The sequence below is a fragment of the Nycticebus coucang genome, chromosome 14 (genome assembly GCF_027406575.1).
Source record: "Nycticebus coucang isolate mNycCou1 chromosome 14, mNycCou1.pri, whole genome shotgun sequence".
Classification (NCBI taxonomy): Eukaryota; Metazoa; Chordata; class Mammalia; order Primates; family Lorisidae; genus Nycticebus; species Nycticebus coucang.
The window spans coordinates 60778487-60799673 of record NC_069793.1 but is presented as its reverse complement, the minus strand read 5'-3'; the positions used below and the strand labels follow the sequence as shown (position 1 = coordinate 60799673).

The window sequence follows — 21187 nt, the reverse complement described above, 5'->3', positions numbered from 1 at the left end:
GGTGCTACCACTATTTTGCCATGATATCCACTAGCAGTTGTACCTCTGATGCTTCCAGGGATGTGATTACTCGGAGTAAGTGTCTCTCTGGCTCCCATACCTAGCCATGCTTGGGAACGAGGGCTGTTGGAATGTCCAAACTGCTTGTACCTAATCTAGAGCCAGATTTAACTTTTTTAAATAAATAAATTTTATTGTGTATATTTAAGCTATACAAAATGATGTTATAAGATGCACGTAGATGTAGTACAATGGTTATGATAGTGGAACAAATAGCTAGCCATCATTTCACATAGTTATCCATTTCCCCCCTGTAGCAAGAGTAGCTATACCCATTTAACAAAATTCCTGAGCACAACACAATATTATTAACTGTAGCCCACAAGTAAGTTAGATCTTTTGACACGTTCATCCTACACATATGCTGCTTTGTACCCATTGGTCTATACATAGTATTTCTCTGTTTCCTGCACTCTAGCCCCAACCCTAGTAAGCACTGTTTTATTCTCTATATAGTTAACAGTTTTTTTTTTTTATTCCACTTGTAAGTTAGATCATGTAGTGTTTGTCTCTCTGTGTCTGGTTTATTTAACTTTGCATAATGTCCTAGAATTTCATTCATGCCATGGCAAATTGAAGGCTATCCTCCTATTTGAAGACTGAATAATATTTAATTGCATGCATATACCCCAATTTCTTTACATTTGTTTTTGATCCAGCTTTAATTCACCCTCTTTTGTTGAACTTCTTCAAGACTGGCAAAGACCAGAATATTCCCAGAATGTCTAAGAGTAATTAACCTCATCTCCTGGGAGCTCAGGTAACCTCCAGGGTCATCTTTACACATATCGGTAGTGGTGACTTGTGTTTATGTGTATCTGTGGGTGGGGGAGGTGGGTAGCAAAAAGCTAATTCTAGGCACCTTGGGGACCTTTGCTTAAGTTACTTAAAGGACCACACTGTGGATTCTGGGTGCCCAAAAGTGAGGAGTGGAGAGATGATGGGCCGTGGGTGTACTCTTCACGAGCCATATGGATATTTGCTAAAATATGCCTGCATGCAGATGCATGTGCTCACACACATACATTTACAGAAGGTGTCTGGGACTAGCTGCCCACTCTCTCATTGCCCCACTTTCAGGTAAGTGGTTCTAGGTGAGGGCTGCCTTTATGTGTGTTCACATTCCACTGTTCTCTCTGAGCATCAGCTGGGTGACACCCCAGGCCCTACTTTACTTTTCATCATCATTGCACAGTTCTCATCAAAAAGTTTCCTATTCCTTCTGATCCCATATCTGCTGGAAATGTTTATTCCTTAATTTTTGGATACAGGATTCTAATGTAAGCTTTTAAGTTATCTTAAATTTTTTAAAAATAAAACATTTGATGATAGATTTCATCTTTTGGCTTCTGAGAGGGGTATATATTTTGTCAGTTTCTCTTTGTATTTCTGTCCCAATTTCATACTTCAAGTTATGTTAATTCAATGAACAGAAATTTATTTCTTAATGCATATATATTTAATAAGATATTTTGTTAATAAATAATGAGCCCATTTTTCCTGAATAAACACGTTTAACGTAATGTATGTCCTCTATGATCATACTGCTTAGGGTCTTCTAGAGCAGAGGTTCTCAACCTGTGGGTCGCGACCCACAGGAACTGTATTAAAGGGCTGCAGCATTAGGAAGGTTGAGAACCACTGTTCTAGAGGTTGCAGATGTAAGGGTGTTGGCTGTAATGAATTGAAGATGTGATTTGAGCTAAGTGATCGCATTCTATAGACATTCATGTGGCTTTTTGTCAGAGGTCTCGGTTCCTCAACATGTGAGACTTTTCATACAGCTACTCAGCCCCAGAGCAAGTAATGAAAACAGAGAGAGGGAGAGAGAGAAAGAGTGAGTGAGTCAAGATACCACACTGCCTTTTATGACCTAGTCAAGGAGTTAAACATCAGTTGTCTTGTTTTCTTTTTTTGAGACAGAGTCTTAAGCTGCACCCTAGATAGAGTGTTGTGGCATCACAGTGCACAGCAACCTCAGACTCTTGGGCTTAAGTGATTCTCTTGCCTCAGCTTCCCAAGTAGCTGGGACTACAGGGGTCTGCCACAATAACAGGCCATTTTCTTGTTGTTGTTATTGCAGTTGTTGTTGTTTTAGCAGGCCAGGGTTCGAACCCACCAGCCCCAGTGTATGTGGCTGGCGCCCTACCCATTGAGCTATGGGCACCACCCAAAATCAGTTGTCTAATATTAGTAAAAGCTAACTGCTATCTCCAGCCCTTATGCACCAGAAGGGATTGCACAGGACTTGATATATCAAGAGGCAGAAATTTTTATTACCACTACTGTAATCTTAACAGTACACTGCTATGCTTTATAACATACACTATCATGATTTCAGAATAACTTTTGTACATCTTAACATTCCAGTCTTTGTTTTCCATTTTGAAAATTTTTTCTTAATTGAAGCTGAGCAGTGTCTTTATTGCTTCCCTCAGGTACTTCATCAGGGTGCCACCATGACTACTTGCAATGCCACACAGGGCCATCCTTCTTTCTTCATGCTTCAAGGCATTCCTGGGATGGAGGACAAACACAGATGGATGTCTATCCCCTTCTTCTCCATGTACTTCATCACTGTACTTGGGAACTGCATAATTCTCTTCACTATCTGCACAGAACGCTCCCTGCACAAGCCCATGTTTCTGTTGCTTTGTATGTTGGCTCTCACAGACCTGGGCATGTCCACAACTACCATCCCCAAGGTGCTATGCATTTTCTGGTTTTCCCAGAGTGAGATCAGCTATCAGGGCTGCCTGGTCCAGCTGTTCTTCATCCACTCTATCTCTGCCATGCAGTCAGCTGTCCTGATGACCATGGCCTTTGACCGCTATGTGGCCATCTGTGAGCCCCTACATTATGCCACCATCCTTTCCAATCGTCGTGTTGGGCTCATTGGCGTAGTGAGTTTGGCGAGAGCCATTCTCTTTATTCTCCCCATGCCGATCCTCCTCCAGCATATGCCCTATCATGCCAATCGCATCATCCCTACTACCTACTGTGAGCACATGGCTGTGGTGAAAATGGTTTGTGTGGACACCACAGTCAACCGGATATATGGTCTGGTAGTGGCCTTGCTGGTTGTTGGGCTGGACCTCTCAGCTATTGCTTCATCTTATGTGCTGATCATCCGGGCCATAATGCGTCTCTCTTCTAAGGAAGCCCACCACAAAGCAGTCAACACCTGCACCACACACATCTGTGTCATGCTTATCTCCTATACTCCCTCACTCTTCTCTTTCCTCACTCACCGCTTTGGTCAAGGCATTCCGGCACATGTCCACACTATTCTTGGCAATCTCTACTTCCTTGTGCCTCCAATGCTCAATCCTATGATTTATGGAGTGAAAACCAAGGAGTTTCGGGACAAAGTGACTAAACATGGTTGCTGGAGGAAAGAGCCCATAACCATCACCCGTGGTCAGAAACTTGTCTGATAATCCAACAGTTGTGCATATGAAGAAGAAATGTTAAGTGGATGTAGCTCCTTGGAGAATTGGCTAGTGGTAGAAATATGCCATGTTGGTAGATTAGCTGCTAAGATATTTATCCTTGCTCAGAGAATCTAAGACACAGGAAACCTTCTTGATCTCAGTAACTAAAGCAAAAAAATTATTCCCTGTGAAATAGCAATGATGACATCTGCTCGCCATACCTCACAGAGTGGTTATGCAAATGTTATATGATAATGTATGTAAAGCACTTTGAACAACACACCTGGAATGCACGTAAGCTGAGGAGGAATGTTTCCATATGAAAAGAACATAAGAGCAAACAATAACTTGCCCAACATCTATGAGATTCAGAATACTATTTAGTTTAACAAGACAAGGCTAAGATGTGTGTAGATATAGGCGTGTGTATGTATATGTATTTGTGTATTCAAGAGGAGGGTAGGGCCCGAAGACTTTTGTGGGGACTGAGAAGGGACAGTGAAAGTTCCAAGTTTAATTCAGAATCACTATGTTATTATCCTCATTACAGAAGCCTGACATTTGGGCAATAGGACTTGTTTCCTTGCTGGCCTATGAAACATGTACAGGAATCTCCAATCCCTAGAGAAACTTCAAAGAAAAGGGAAAAATGCGAAACTCCTAGGCTTATAAAGTTGAAATGCACTTTAACTAATTTCACATTTGTGAAAACTCCTACAGTCAACTCTTCTGCTTGTCTCAACTAAATCTAGCATATGTGAGAAATCACTTTCAAAGACTTAAAAGAATATTCTATCAAAGATGATGTTTTAAAACTCAATTTTATGTTGTAAATCTTGGTTATAGATCTCTACAAGGCCATTTATGTGGAGTCTTAGAAGAAGCCATGAACAAGTACTTGGGGTAACATGTGGAGCTCAGATGTCATGCCAAGTTAATCCAATGAGTTTATGGGCTATTGTTTATTCTAGGCAATGTTTTGAAATATAAGGTAATATAAAAATCTGTGTGACTGAAGCCTTACAGTACATTCTAGATTTTCATTGGAGACCGTTCCATCGAATTATTTATTTTTTAATTTGCTAACTAGTAGTACCAAAATCATCAAAATAATATTTCTTTATTTAAAGAATTCAATTTTCACAAACATTTACAGCTAATTCAGGTAACCTTACAAGGTAGTCTTTAAAAAATATTAAAATTGTTCTAGAAGAGAGCTTCTACAGATGTGCAGAGTTCTCTTCAACCCTTACTATGTTCTAAGACTTATTTTTCAGACAGAACTAAAGAAAAATTTTGTTATCATTGTCATTTTGCTGTCCATTTTTTCATCGTTAAATATGTATATGTGGTAAAACAATCAAATGCAATAATATACACAATGTTTCACTTAGCTATATTTTGTAGTTCCATGGAAAAAAACTACAAATTTGATTCTTTGTAAACATAAACAGGACAGAGGACTGAATTTGAATATTTTATCAGAAAAGTGGACAGTATAGTCAAGCAGGTCATATAAAACACTACTCACTGTAGGAGAGAAAACTTCATGGGAGTACAGGGGATTTTGATATAAACTGTGCCCTGTACTTATCTGTTGTAATGTAGCAAAATTATGTCAAAAACAGAATAATTTCAGAGAATTTCCACTTTGGATTACTGCAGTTTACCTAAAATTCAATTGTAGAAAGTTTAGGCAATTGTTGGGAAATGATAAATGAAAAAGATTTCAATTTGTATCAGATCTCCTTCCATCTCATTTTATTTGAATTGTCTGCCATTTACTTAAATAAACCATTAATAATAAAAACCATTCAATTTTGTTTTTTAGATGTTTTTAAAAGATTATTTATTGTATTTTAATAACACAGAGTATCATGACACTTGCCCACTCTAACACATTCAGACTTTCTATTAAACAACTAAAAATTCTAAAAAAGGGTCAGAGGCCATTGACATCTGGATGGATGCTTGTTAGAAAAATTATATGAGCATTTTGTTATAGTGATTGTTTCTTTTTTCTTTTGCACAAAGTATTACTGAAGAATAAATAGGTAGAAATGAGATTATTAGAGCAAAGGGTATGTGCATATTTTACTTATTATAGCACTTTTTGCCTGGTCATCCAAATATACAACATGAAACATGAACACTAAAATATAAGTGTAAAATATAAATACCCACAATGGTAACAGATAAGACTTTTTTAATTACTTTTTATTTATTTCAATAGCTTTAGGGGATACAATGTTTTTTGTTACAAAGGTATTTCTTTTAATTAAACATAGAATTTTAAAAAACATTCATTATGCAGTACTATCACAATACAAATGAACTTAAGAACAGCTCAAGTATTCAGTGAAATATTGAGAGGTGAACTGAATTTTTTTTTTAATCATATTCAAAAAATCTTATGTGTTTACTTGCTTGTTTAGTCTTTGCCAGTCAAATCTTTTCTGCTTTGGTGATTAACTTTTCAGTGCCTCTTTTCTTTTCCCGAGGCTGATTAAGTTTGGCCTATCAGCATAAATCTTCTGCCAGTTCCTTTGTTGTGATCACCAGAAAGGATCTCAATTTTCCAGCAGTGTTTCCTTTTAATGTTCATATGTGCACTTATTACTGCTTGGGCATCCTCAGGAGTTTTAAATCTAGCATGACATTCCATATCTCCTTCTAGAAAATCAACATAAACAACTTTTGAGATGGCTCATGTGTGCTCATACCTATTTCTTATGTAATCAAACTTCTACAAGTATTATTCCTATAAAATAAAATCATATTTACACATGATATCAGGTCTGACATTAAGTTTGTGAACTCATTCTAGAAAATGTGCTACATATCCTTTGTGATGATTATAACTACAGTCACCTACAAAGTATTCCCCTTGGGAAGCTATGGATTGCCACCAGTGCCTAATCCATGCTTCAAAGCAATTTTGGAACTCTTTATTTTAGAATGACCATCAAAGCTATCATCGCACAGCTGCTTTTGAATGATGGTGGTAGTATTGATTAGTTGTCATAAAGACCCCTACAAAACCAAAAATGTTTATTATCTGAAACTTCATAGAAAAACTTTTGCCAACCCTAGCCTTAAAAAAGTACAGGGTCAGAGAGAAAGAGTATGACAGAATGAGGAACAATTACTCATATTCTCCTTTTTTCTTGTCCTTCAAATTCTCCTCAGTGTCCAATGATGGCTGTGTGAATGTGGTACATAGGTCTCCTACAACAGGAAACTTAATTGACTGAAGTGTCTAACTTCTGCAGTTTGAAACTCTCATTAAATTTGCACTGAAGTGATGTGTTCCACTGACTACTCCCCTCCAATCAGTGAGTGTGGCAAGGATGCCAAAGGAGACTGGTTGCTGGGAGATATGGGACATCTTGGAGGGTTCCTTGTTCAGCTAACTTGGACTTTGCATTGAAATCTAGGTATTTTGACTCTCCCTTTTTCTTTTTCTCCTTAACTTGGGATTGGACTTGTTTTGGGATCTGACTGCTGTCTCAACCTCTGATGATTCTCTTCCTTGGTTTTTCACAGGGTATTTCCCTGAATAAAATCCTTATATGTTAAATCCCATCTTGACATCTTATGTATAGAACACCCAACTAATACAAATGATCCTGGGAGTGCTGCAGATGGTAAGATAAGGACCTGGGACTTCCTACATGGCAGGCAGAGTATGTTCTTCTGATTGGCATGTGGGGGAAGGACAGTACCTGAAAAGAAGTTGTGGGTCGATTGTTAACTACTTTTATCAGAGAAAGTAAATGTTGTGGTAAGTGTAATGATACAGGCATTTGAAGAGTATGAAGGAAAAAGTGCCTACAAAAATAGTGAAGTTTATCAGTTATGAGATCTTGCTTGATTCTATGTAAAAGGATAATAGACTCAGAGACATTAACAGACATTGAGTAACTAATTGTGAGGACCAGAACACCTGAGCGGTGGGAATATGTGTAATGGCATCACCTATAGGGGAAGGGCAGACACAACTGGGTGGCAGGCTGAAGCCGTCCTTATGAGAATCACGGCTCTAGTAAACATGTGAACATTCAACTAAAGTGCTTCTGGTAGGCAGGTCTTGACAACTAGGGAAAAGCCATTAAGATCCAGATGTGTGCTTGTCAGCTTTTGGCTCAGAGGAGGCTGAGGTGCAACTTTCTTCAGTCATCCTGAATCTGGATTCAGACGACACCAGCTGCCTCCACCATGACGCCTCCACCATGCCACCTAAGTTTGAGCCCAACAAAATCAAAGTCATGTATCTGAGGATTATGACCCAATTAAATTAACCTGCAGCATGTGAACAGTAGTAATCAGTACCTGGATAAAGCCACAGAAGAGAATAGCCAGGTGCCTGGCATTAGAGACTGCAATGGTAGCCAGTCCCAACAGTGGCTTCTTCTAAATGTCACCCTTCCAGAAATATCGTAATACTAAATTTACAAAAAGAAAGAAAGAAAGAAAGAAAGAAAGAAAGAAAGAAAGAAAGAAAGAAGGAAGAAAGAAGAGAGGAGAGGAGAGGAGAAACGAAGGAAGGAAGGAAGGAAGGGAGGGAAAGGAGGGATAGAGAGAAGGGAGGGAAGGATAAAGAGAAGGGAGGAAGAAAGGAGAGAAGGAAGAAAGGGAGGAAGGAAGGGAGGGAGGGAGGGAGGGAAAGAGAGAGAGAGAGAGAGAGAAAGAAAGAAAGAAAGAAAGAAAAAGAAAGAAAGAAAGAAAGAAAGAAAGAAAGAAAGAAAGAAAGAAAGAAAGAAAGAAAGAAAGAAAGAAAGAAAGAAAGAAAGAAAGAAAGAAAGAAAAAGAAAGAAAGAAAGAAAAGAAGGAAAGACAAAGAATTGGGCTAGCTCAGCCTACATTTCTGCCACATTCTTAAGTAGCAACAATGGAAAAATGCTTTCTTCCTCTGTAGGATGTAAGGTTTATCACCCATTAAACCTTAGACTCCTCTTTTTTCACTAGCTTTGAACTAGTGAACCATGTAAACAAAAACATGTGTACTCCTGTGATATTTTTGCAAAAACTAGATGAACTCTGAAGAATGAGTATAGGTTATGTTCGACTTAAAAAGCAGCTCTGATTGCAAGTAGAGTGCCAGATGTGGCATCACAACTAGAACAATGCATATAAAGACATTTGGACATAGTATGTAGTCATTGATTTGTAAAATGCATTTGCTCTATTTCAATTTAAAAAGTGAATGATAGCAGAGAGGGCTTGCTACTGGGCATGTCCTAGAGCCCACTTTTTTAATGGACTTGTTTGTTTTTTCCTTGCTGATTTTCTTGAGTTCTTTGTCAATTCTGTTCATTAGCACTTTACCAGATGTATAATTTGTGAATATTTTTCTCATTCTGTAGATTGTCTATTTGGGGTGTTGATTATTTCCTTAAGTGTGAAAAAAAAATCCTTTTAATTTAATCAAGCCCAATTTATTTGTTTTTGTTGCTGATGTGATCGCCATTAGGGTATTTATCATAAATTCTTTGCCTAGACCAAAAACTAGGTCTCTTTACATCTTATGTCTTCTTCTAGGATTTTCCTACATCTTCTTCTAGGATTCTTATAGTTTCATGCCTTACATTTAAGTCTTTTAAGTCTTGAATTAATTTTTTTTTTTTCTTTTCTTTTTTTTTTTATTGTTGGGGATTCATTGAGGGTACAATAAGCCAGTTACACTGATTGCAATTGCTAGGTAAAGTCCCTCTTGCAATCATGTCCTGCCCCCATAAAGTGTGACACACACTAAGGCCCCACCCCACTCCCTCCCTCTCTCTTTCTGCTTCCCCCCCCATAACCTTAATTGTCATTAATTGTCCTCATATCAAGATTGAGTACATAGGATTCATGCTTCTCCATTCTTGTGATGCTTTACTAAGAATAATGTCTTCCACTTCCATCCAGGTTAATACGAAGGATGTAAAGTCTCCATTTTTTTTAATGGCTGAATAGTATTCCATGGTATACATATACCACAGCTTGTTAATCCATTCCTGGGTTGGTGGGCATTTAGGCTGTTTCTACATTTTGGCGATTGTAAATTGAGCTGCAATAAACAGTCTAGTACAAGTGTCCTTATGATAAAAGGATTTTTTTCCTTCTGGGTAGATGCCCAGCAATGGGATTGCAGGATCGAATGGGAGGTCTAGGTTGAGTGCTTTGAGGTTTCTCCATACTTCCTTCCAGAAAGGTTGTACTAGTTTGCAGTCCCACCAGCAGTGTAAAAGTGTTCCCTTCTCTCCACATCCACGCCAGCATCTGCAGTTTTGAGATTTTGTGATGTGGGCCATTCTCTCTGGGGTTAGATGATATCTCAGGGATGTTTTGATTTGCATTTCTCTAATATATAGAGATGATGAACATTTTTTCATGTGTTTGTTAGCCATTCGTCTGTCGTCTTTAGAGAAAGTTCTATTCATGTCTCTTGCCCATTGATATAAGGGATTGTTGGCTTTTTTCATGTGGATTAATTTGAGTTCTCTATAGATCCTGGTTATCAAGCTTTTGTCTGATTGAAAATATGCAAATATCCTTTCCCATTGTGTGGGTTGTCTCTTTGCTTTGGTTATCGTCACCTTAGCTGTACAGAAGCTTTTCAGTTTAATGAAGTCCCATTTGTTTATTTTTGTTGTTGTTGCAATTGCCATGGCAGTCTTCTTCATGAAGTCTTCCCCCAGGCCAATATCTTCCAGTGTTTTTCCTATGCTTTCTTTGAGGATTTTTATTGTTTCGTGCCTTAAGTTTAAGTCCTTTATCCATCTTGAATCAATTTTTGTGAGTGGGGAAAGGTGTGGGTCCAGTTTCAGTCTTTTACACGCAGACATCCAATTCTCCCAACACCATTTATTGAATAGGGAGTCTTTCCCCCAAGGTAAGTTCTTGTTTGGTTTATCGAAGATTAGGTGGTTGTAAGATGTTAGTTTCATTTCTTGGTGTTCAATTCGATTCCAAGTGTCTATGTCTCTGTTTTTGTGCCAGTACCAAGCTGTCTTGAGCACTATGGCTTTGTAGTACAGACTAAAATCTGGTATGCTGATGCCCCCAGCTTTATTTTTGTTACTAAGAACTGCCTTAGCTATACGGGGTTTTTTCCGGTTCCATACAAAACGCAGAATCATTTTTTCCAAATCTTGAAAGTACAATGTAGGTACTTTGATAGGAATGGCATTGAATAGGTAGATTGCTTTGGGAAGTATAGACATTTTAACAATGTTGATTCTTCCCATCCATGAGCATGGTATGTTCTTCCATTTGTTAATATCCTCTGCTATTTCCTTTCTGAGGAGTTCATAGTTTTCTTTATAGAGGTCCTTCACCTCCTTCGTTAGGTATATTCCTAGGTATTTCATTTTCTTTGAAACTATGGTGAAGGGAGTTGTGTCCTTAATTAGCTTCTCCTCTTGACTGTTATTGGTGTATACAAAGGCTACTGACTTGTGGACATTGATTTTATATCCTGAAACATTACTGTATTTTTTGATGACTTCTAGGAGTCTTGTGGTTGAGTCTTTGTGGTTCTCTAAGTATAAGATCATGTCGTCAGCAAAGAGGGAGAGTTTGACCTCCTCTGCTCCCATTTGGATTCCCTTTATTTCCTTGTCTTGCCTAATTGTATTGGCTAGAACTTCCAGCACTATGTTGAATAGTAAAGGTGACAGAGGACAACCTTGTCTGGTTCCAGTTCTAAGAGGAAAAGCTTTCAGTTTTACTCCATTCAGTAAAATATTGGCTGTGGGTTTGTCATAGATAGCTTCAATCAGTTTTAGAAATGTGCCACCTATGCCTATACTCTTCAGTGTTCTAATTAGAAAAGGATGCTGGATTTTATCAAATGCTTTTTCTGCATCTATTGAGAGGATCATGTGATCTTTATTTTTGCCTCTGTTAATATGGTGGATAACGTTTATGGACTTGCGTATGTTGAACCAGCCTTGCATCCCTGGGATGAAGCCTGCTTGATCATGATGAATGACTTTTTTGATGATAAGCTGTAATCTATTGGCTAGGATTTTGTTGAGAATTTTTCCATCTATATTCATGAGTGAGATTGGTCTGAAATTCTCCTTTTTGTTTGGGTCTTTTCCTGGTTTTGGTATCAGGGTGATGTTTGCTTCATAGAATGTGTTGGGGAAGATTCCTTCTTCCTCAATTTTTTGGAATAATTTCTGCAGTACAGGAATAAGCTCTTCCTTGAAGGTTTGATAGAATTCTGGAGTGAAGCCATCTGGACCAGGGCATTTTTTAGTTGGAAGCTTTTTTATTGTTTCTTTGATCTCAGTGCTTGAAATTGGTCTGTTCAGGAGGTCTATTTCTTCCTGGCCAAGTCTAGGGAGAGGGTGTGATTCCAAATATTGATCCATTTCCTTCACATTGTCAAATTTCTGGGCATACAGTTTCTGGTAGTATTCAGAGATGATCTCTTGTATCTCTGTGGGATCAGTTGTTATTTCCCCTTTATCATTTCTGATTGAGGTTACTAGAGATTTTACTTTTCTATTTCTAGTTAGTCTGGCCAATGGTTTATCTATTTTATTTATTTTTTCAAAAAACCAACTCCTTGTTTCATTAATTTTCTGAATGATTCTTTTGTTTTCAATTTCATTGATCTCTGATTTGATTTTGGAGATTTCTTTTCTTCTACTGAGTTTAGGCTTAGATTGTTCTTCTTTTTCCAATTCCATAAGGTCTCTTGTGAGATTGTTGATGTGCTCTCTGTCTGTTTTTCGAATGTAGGCATCTAAAGCGATGAATTTTCCTCTCAAAACTGCTTTTGCAGTATCCCACAGGTTTTGGTAGCTTGTGTCTTCATTGTTGTTATGCTTAAGGAAGTTAGTGATTTCCTGTTTGATTTCTTCCTTCACCCATCTGTTATTCAACAGAAGATTGTTTAATTTCCATGCCTTTGGATGGGGTCGAGCATTTTTGTTAGAGTTGAGTTCCACCTTTAGTGCCTTATGGTCTGAAAAGATACAAGGTAAAATTTCAATTCTTTTGATTCTGTTGATATTTGTTTTGTGTCCCAGGATATGATCAATTTTGGAGAATGTTCCATGGGGTGATGAGAAGAATGTATATTCTTTATCTTTGGGGTGGAGTGTTCTATATGCGTCTATCAAGCATAATTGTTCTAGGGTCTCATTTAAATCTCTTATATCTTTGTTTAATTTCTGATTAGAGGATCTGTCCAGCTCTGTAAGAGGTGTGTTAAAGTCCCCTGTTATGATGGTATTATCAGATATCATATTGCTCAGACTGAGTAAGGTCTGTTTCAAGAATCTGGGAGCATTTAAATTTGGTGCATAGATATTTAGAATTGAAATGTCTTCTTGTTGTAGTTTTCCCTTGACCAATATAAAGTGACCATCTTTGTCTTTTTTGACTTTAGTTGCTTTAAATCCACATGTATCTGAAAATAAGATTGCAACTCCTCTTTTCTTCTGAATTCCATTTGCCTGAAATATTGTCTTCCAACCCTTGACTCGGAGCTTTAATTTGTCTTTTGAAGCCAGGTGTGTTTCTTGCAGACAGCAAATGGATGGCTTGTGTTTTTTAATCCAGTCAGCCAATCTATGTCTCTTCAGTGGGGAATTCAAGCCATTAACATTTATGGAGATAATTGATAAGTGTGGTAGTATTCTATTCGTCTTATTTGGTGAGAGTCCATCGCTTAGTTTTATCTTTTGCATCAGTGTGGAGGTTAGGTTCTGTCCTTTGATTTCTGAGTTCTTACTTTGCTGCTGATCCATTGTGGTGGTCAGTGTGCAGAACAGGTTGAAGTATTCCCTGTAGAGCTGGTCTTGTTGTGGTGAATTTCCTCAATGTTTGTATATCCGTAAATGATTTGATTTCTCCATCAATTTTGAAGCTTAGCTTAGCAGGGTACAGAATTCTGGGCTGAAAATTGTTCTGTTTAAGTAGATTAAAGGTAGATGACCATTGTCTTCTTGCTTGGAAAGTTTCATTAGAGAAGTCTGAGGTCACTCTGATGGATTTGCCCCTGTAGGTCAACTGGCGCTTACTCCTGGCAGCTTGCAGAATCTTTTCTTTTGTCTTGACTTTGGACAGGTTCATTACAATGTGTCTTGGAGAAGCTCGGTTAGAGTTGAGGCGACCTGGGGTCCGATAGCCCTCTGAAAGCAGTGTGTCAGAATCTTTGGTGATGTTTGGGAAATTTTCTTTTATAATATTCTCTAGTATGGCTTCCATTCCTCTGGGGCATTCTTCTTCCCCTTCTGGAATTCCTATAACTCGTATGTTGGAACGTTTCATAAAGTCCCATAATTCTGACAGTGAACGTTCTGCTTTCTCTCTCTTCTTTTCTGCCTCTTTTACTATCTGAGTTATCTCAAAAACTTTGTCTTCTACCTCTGAAATTCTTTCTTCTGCATGGTCTAACCTGTTGCTGATACTTTCCATTGCATCTTTAAGTTCCCTGATTGACTGTTTCATTTCCTTCAGCTCTGCTATATCCTTTTTATATTCTTCATATCGTTCATCTCTGATTTGATTCTGTTTTTGGATTTCCTTTTGGTTATTTTCCACTTTATTAGCAGTTTCCTTCATTGTTTCCATCATTTCTTTCATTGTTTTCAACATGTGTATTCTAAATTCCCTTTCTGTCATTCCTAACATTTCTGTATAGGTGGAATCCTCTGCAGTAGCTACCTCATGGTCCCTTGGCGGGGTTGTTCTGGACTGGTTCTTCATGTTGCCTGGAGTTTTCTGCTGATTCTTCCTCATGAGTGATTTCTTTTATCTGTTTCCTTGCCCTAATTTTCCTTTCACTTCCTCTTGCTCTTTAAGTTCTTGTGCCTGTGGACGGAGCCTCTTTTCTCCCCCAACTCCCAGCTTCGCCTGCCTCACCTAGCGGGCTGAACAAGATGGCCGCCGGGGCGAGGCCGCGGGGAGAGCCCTTGAATTAATTTTTTGTTAGTGGTGAGAGAGATGGATCCTGCTGTATTACTCTGCATATGGCTACCTCATATTCCCAGCACCATTTGTTAAATAGGGCTTCTTTTCTCCATTGTATATTGTTGCCCACCTTTTTTATTTTTTAACTTTTCTTTATTTTCTTTAACTTTCATCTAACTAGCTAATTTTGTATGTTTTATTACATTGTGTAATCAATTTATTGATAATTATATGTTTACAAATAATATACATAATTAAACACATTTCACTACTTACACTGATTTAAATCATATCAGCAAAGCAATGCTTCATCACACCAATATCAGTAAATTTTGTATATAAACTGATTCACCTTAGAATATCACTTCAGGAACAAATAGCTACCTACTCACATATGCTTTTTTATGATAAAGTTCCTTATCATAGAGGTCTTTTGAATTAGATATCTAATATAGTTTCTCTTTGCAATAAAACCTTTTGTACTGTGTATTTCAGCAGTCCCCGAATCCTGTCTACACATCTCGTTCTCAGATTCCATCATTTCTGTCATATGCACTCAGATCATCATAATCACTCTATTAGTATTGGAAACATGTCCCATTGCCATTGTATTAAGAAAATTGTTGATGACAAGGCCAATTGCCTGAAGAGTTAATAAATGTTAAGGTGGCACACAAAGATAACAGATATTCCACATTCGTTTCAGTAAGCCGATAGTTTAGAAAGAAAGAAACACGTAGGATTGTTGAGAAATAGAAAATAGAAAGAAGACTGAGGAAAATATAGGGTGTCCATTGAGACAAGTAAATATGACCTTGGAGCCTTTACAGAGCAATTTTGTTGGGGTAGTTGATGAACATGAACATAGACGTGAGTGACATCTGAAGGTATGTGCCATTATGCTGCCTCTGTTAAATAGACATAGAAAGAGATATCTTAGGCTTTCCCTTTTAATGTTCATACTCAATGAATTGTGTACAAAGACATTGGTCCTTCATATAAGCCAAAAGAAAAACACTCCATGGTCTGTTCTTCCCATAGGTCATTTGGATATGCATCTGGGACTTAGATGCTTGGGCAAAGGCATCAGTTGTCCTTATTACTCATTTGCTAATAAGTTTATTCCTGAGATTCACAGCTTATGAAGTTCCTCTGCGCAGGCATTTGCTCACCTTTTCCCGTATTTCCTTCATCTTTATACCATAGATGATGGGGTTAAACAGTGAGGGTATGAGAAGGTAGAGATTGGCAAGGAGAATATGGGCATGAGGTGGGATATTGCCACTGAAGCGATGAATGATACCAGAAAAGAGTCCAGGGCCATAAGAGATAAGGATGACAAAGAGATGGGCTGAGCAGGTGTTGAGGGCCTTGAAGATGGCATCTCGAGAGTTGAGACGCACTACAGCCTGCAGGATGAGGGCATAAGAGAAGCCAATGAGCAGCAGATCAAGTCCCACCACAAGCAGGATCACAAAGAGCCCATATATACGATTAGGTTTGGTGTGGTTACAGGCCATTTTCACCACAGCCATGTGATCACAGTAGGTATGAGGAATAACTGTATGGCAGAAGGTCAATCTTTGAACGAGAAAAGGCACAGGGAAGACTAGAATCACACCCTTAGCTAGAGCCAGCAGTCCCAGGCGTCCAACTAGGGAATAGCTCAAAATTGTGTTGTAGCGTAATGGCAAACACACGGCCACAAAGCGGTCAAAGGCCATTGCAACAAGTAGGGCTGATCGCACCACGGATGCTCCATGGATGAAAAACATCTGGGTGAAACAGGCATTGACAGTTATGTCCCGATCATTGAACCAGAAGAGGAAGAGGAGCTTGGGCACCAAAGCCAGGGTGGATATGAGGTCAGCCACCAATAGCAGAGCCAGGAGGAGGTACATGGGAGTGCGAAGTGTGGGCTCTATGGCCACCAGGAAGAGGATGGCACCATTGCCAATGAGGATAGCCAAAAACATGGAAGAGAAAGTAATGGATAGCCATAAGTGCTGTGACTCTAAGCCAGGTATGCCCATCAGCGTGAAGGTCATGGAGCTGGAATGGTTGAAGATTAGCATGGTAGAAACGTGGTGATTGCTTAGGCACCTGCCAATAAGACATGGGTAGTGGGTTCTTTTAACATGTTTGAGTTATAATGACTTGCTGAGTCAGGGCCTAGAGCAGTAGTTCTTAACCTGTAGGTCGTGACCCCTTTGGACTGTATTAAAGGTTCATGGCATTAGGAAGATTGAGAATCACTGGCCTAGAGAAAGATGGCAGAATGACTCCGTAGGATTATCAAATCCACAATCTGGTTTAAAGTCTACCTCTAAGTAACTACTTTGTTTCCACAATTATTGCTTTGTGAATCTTTTTCTTCTTTTCTATATAAGGGAAGTTGTAGCGAACCTGTACTCTCACCCTTCCCAGTTCAACAATTCTGTACTTCAATAAATTTTTGTGAAGTGTGAGTAACTGAAGCAGGAGAAACTGTCTTTATCTCAGAAAGAATGGAAGAGCGTGACAGCAGAGCCATATCCTTCTCATTGAGGAGCTTCCAAAATATATATAAGGAGAGAAAATATACTTTCTTACCCCTCATTCCAAGTGTGCAGACCTGTTAGAGGAAATCTTTGAATTCCTTTAATTTTATTCTTTATGCTCTGGGAAAGGTCCAGTCTTGGGTAGTGATTCCTTTTCTCCTCCTGGGGCTTTTTGGATTTTTATTTTTGGACAAAATAGAAAAGGTATAATGTCCAAATAAGGATTATTTGCACTGAAATAATATATATGTAGCTTATATAATTCTATAGTCACATTATACAGTGTATAAGTTGACTGCTTTCCACTTTCTCCCAGGGTACGCACATTTGCACTTGCTAAACAGTCCTTGGAGGCTTTTGACTTGGTTCATACATTGCTCTCTCACACACTACAGCTGGCCTTCAGCTGTAAATTTTATTACCTTTAATTATAAGGTATTTACCTCAAATTAGTCCACTAAGCTATGGAAGAGTACTCATTGATTTTCAGTTCTTATCATGAATTGAACAGAATTTAATTTGTCTCTCCTTCCAGGATCTACAGACAGTCTAGGCAGTAATTAAATCAAGACCTCTTTCCACCTCTGTGGCACCTGCTGTCTTCCCTTTGTCATACACTGTTCATTCCATCTATATATTTTTTTAGGTCATAGATGTTTTGTTCATAGTTTCATGTGTTAGAGAACAAATTTAACAAACATTGTGATATGAGATGGTACTTAGAAATCCTCTGAGATTTTGTAGGCGTGGAGATGATAGATGTTTCTTACAGAAAGCTGGTGTACATATATCTGCATAATGAGGAAACAGTTTTGAACATGGACTTCTAATAGAAAACTAATCTATAATAGAGTGCCTGGTATGGCAGAAAGGACCAAAAATGCACAGAGAAAAATCTGTACCCAAATAAATAAAATAACACTGTCATTAGCGTTCTGAAGAACATCTTGAAAGGAAACAATCATCCTTGGAAAATAGTAATACAGGATAGAGTTGAAAGGCACTTTGCACTCTGTATTTGCCTGAGCAGACACTGAGAACAAGTGTTAGTTCCGATAGAAGCTAGTGACATGCTAGATGGAGTTTGCTGAAATCTGTAGATCCTGTGCAACACAAGAAAACAAGCTTAAGATGAGACAGAGATATTTATCCAGTTGTATGGCTAAGATCTCCTTACTTATATTAGAAGCCCACTGTAGAACACACATGACATTTTCATGATTGTGTGACATGATTTCGTCTATGATTAAATTCATTAACACTTTCACAGGATATAATTTCCATAATAAAATCAGGGAAAATTTTGAATATTTGAGTTATTCCTATAGAACTTAATGACTCCAAAATATTCATTTCAGATTATCTGTAGTACTATGAAATTTTGCATTTAAACCAACTGTACAACATACCAAGATCCTTGGGATTTTTTTTCATGTTGTAGAAATGTAAATATGATTTGCCTGTACTAAGTATATTTTGCATATTCTTCGATCTTTAAAAAATTATTCTCACCTCATTCCAGATACACTCTAGAATCATTGTTAATTATCATGCTTGTTTTTATGCAGACCCCAGTCAACGATCCTCTTTGCTTTCCTTAGAGATAGCTGATCTTCACTGCTTGGTGTATAGCACTCCTTATAGGTTACTTTCTTAGCATTGCTTAAATCAGTTAAAATATGGGACTCATAAAAATCAATGCGTAGTTTAAAATTGCTACAATAAATTACACAGAGTTTAAGCTACCAGATTCTTCCACATCCTTAAACTGGTCTCCTTTGCATTCGGTGCCCATAGCACAGTGGTTACAGTGCCAGCCACACACACTGAGGCTGATGGGTTCGCACACAGTCTGGGGAAGCTAAGCAACAATGATAACTGCAACAGAAAAATAGCCAGGCGTTGTGTTGGGTGCCTAAAGTCCCAGCAACTTGGGAGTCTGAGGCAAGAGAATCGCTTAAGCCCAAGAGTTGCAGGTTGCTGTGAGCTGTGATGCTATAGCACTCTACCTAGGGTGACACAGTGAGTCTCTGTTAAAAACAAACAAACAAAAAAACCAGTCTACTTTGATAGAACATCTTGACTAGGTTTAGTCTAAACAGTCAAAGAAGAAAATAATTGATGGTACATTAACTAGGCTTTTTTAATTAATTCTGAAGCTAACAAGACATAAGACAGAATGGGAATGACATTATGGATAGAGAGCAATGTGGGGGGTACCATTTAGGGACCGTAGGTCATATTCTTCTGCTCAATCTTCACTCCTGCCTGATTTCCTGGTATAGTAAATATTTATGTAGTTACACTGATTGAAATTTCAGTATCTATCACCATCCTTGCCACATTTATATCCTTCCAATTTTCTAACTCTTTTTCTCACTAAACTGATCTTTTTTTCTGGCATCAAGATCTCTTTCCTTTTATCCTCATGACTCTTGTCCCCTCTCAGTGCACTAATTATTGCAATATAAACAAAATGTTACACAGTTCTAATAGATCCCTCATTAATTTGTAGAGTTTAATTCTGAGCCAGGCCCTCAATTGTCAATAGTTGCTTTTTGTGTACAATTTATTTCAAAAGGCATTACTTTCAGAAAGGCCAATAGCTGTTGCCTCACCATTCATTTATTGGTGCTCTCAGCTAACATTTTCCATTTGCCACAGAGGATACAGCATTTCAGCTTTTGAAAAATACATCAGAAGTTGAATTGTTGGCTAAAAAATAAGTAGAAAATATAATATCTCCTGGGAAGATTGCCTTTATTCCATCACCTTGACACCAGCCTCTGTAGCATTTAGAGGAGGTGTGTTCCTAATAAGAATGATAGTTCCCTCAAGCCAAATACAGTTCATGAAAGGAGTTAGAGGACTGCAGGTATTTTTATGCTTTTGGAAAACCAATACTCAATCCCCAAACTACCCATCCTCCGTCATCAACACACAACACCCTCTGGTCTCTTTGCCACCACCATCTATCTGTGAGCCATAGCTCAGAAAAATAGTATTCAGATCTAAAAGGAAAAAAATTGGTTAGATCTGAAGACACATCCCTTTCTCAGATGCCTTCAGAATAAATCTCACCAGGTCTTACATCCTTATTTAGTGTTGCCACTTGAAGGAATCTCAGTCTTCGTAGTCATGCTTTGTATTTCTTTTTCATTGAATAGTTTTGGAATCTCCTAATTATATGGATTATTCAATTTCCTACCTACCCATCACTGCTAAAATCTTTGTACTGTACTCCTTAGAAATCATTAAATCAGTAGCCTTTGTATGCTCCAATAACATCCAAGTTGAGAAGTGAATCAAGGACACAATTCTCCACATAGTAGCTTCAAAGAAAATGAAATACTTAGGAATATACCTGAAAAAGAGGTGAAGGATCTTTACAAAGAGAATTATGAAATCCTAAGAAAAGAAATAGTGCAGACATTAACAAATGGAAGAACATACCATGCTCTTGACAGGGAAGAATCAACATACTCAAAATGTCTATACTTCCCAAATGCTTATTTAATGCAATCCTCATTAAAATAGCAACATCATATTTTGAAGAACTGGAAAACATTAGTACTTCATTTTGTATAAAACCAGGAAAGAATGCATATAGCCAAGGCTATTCCTTAAAACAAAGCCTGAGGCATCACCCTACCAGACTTCAGGCTATAATATAAGTCTACAGTAATCAAAATAGCATGATACTGGCACAAATACAGACATAGACAAATGGAGCTGAATAGAAAACCAAGAGATGAAACCAGCCTCTACTTGCCATCTGATCTTTGAAAAACATACAGTGGGAAAAAGAATACCTATTCAGCCAATGGTGCTGAGGGAACTGGATAACCACATGTGAAAGACTGAAACTGGACCCACATCTTTTACCACTGGCAAAAATTGACACAAGATGGAGAAAAGATTTAAATCTAAGACACAAAATGATAAAAATCTTAGAAGAAAGTGTGGGGAAAAACTCTTGATGATGTTGGATGGGGAAAGATTTTTCTGACGAAGACTTCAGAGGCCATTGTAACAATAAAAAAATCAACAAATGGGACTTAATGAAGTTGAAAAGCTTCTGCACAGCTAAGGGCACAAAAAGCAAAGCAAAAAGACTACCTGCAGATAGGGAAAAGATATTTGTAGAGTATGAATCTAACAGAGGGTTGATAACTAGAATCTATAGGGAACTCAAGTTTATCAACAGAAAATGAGCAAACAATCCCATCTAATTCT

The 21187-nt window shown here is 38.1% G+C and overlaps 1 protein-coding gene and 1 pseudogene across 1 annotated transcript; one reads left to right on the top strand and one right to left on the bottom strand.

Annotated features, from left to right (window-relative positions):
• Positions 1-20: 20 nt before the first annotated feature.
• On the top strand, positions 21-5251 carry LOC128564438 (olfactory receptor 52E4-like; annotated as a pseudogene).
• Positions 5252-15550: 10299 nt separating this feature from the next.
• Positions 15551-16486, bottom strand: LOC128564437 (olfactory receptor 52P1-like). The gene has a single exon (XM_053559916.1). The coding sequence runs from the start codon at positions 16484-16486 to the stop codon at positions 15551-15553; it is 936 nt and encodes a 311-aa protein (XP_053415891.1).
• Between the last annotated feature and the right edge of the window lie 4701 nt (positions 16487-21187).

Bases quoted from the DNA above. Each gene is read 5' to 3' on its own strand.
- LOC128564437 (XM_053559916.1), bottom strand. From the start codon at position 16,486: ATGCTAATCTTCAACCATTCCAGCTCCATGACCTTCACGCTGATGGGC.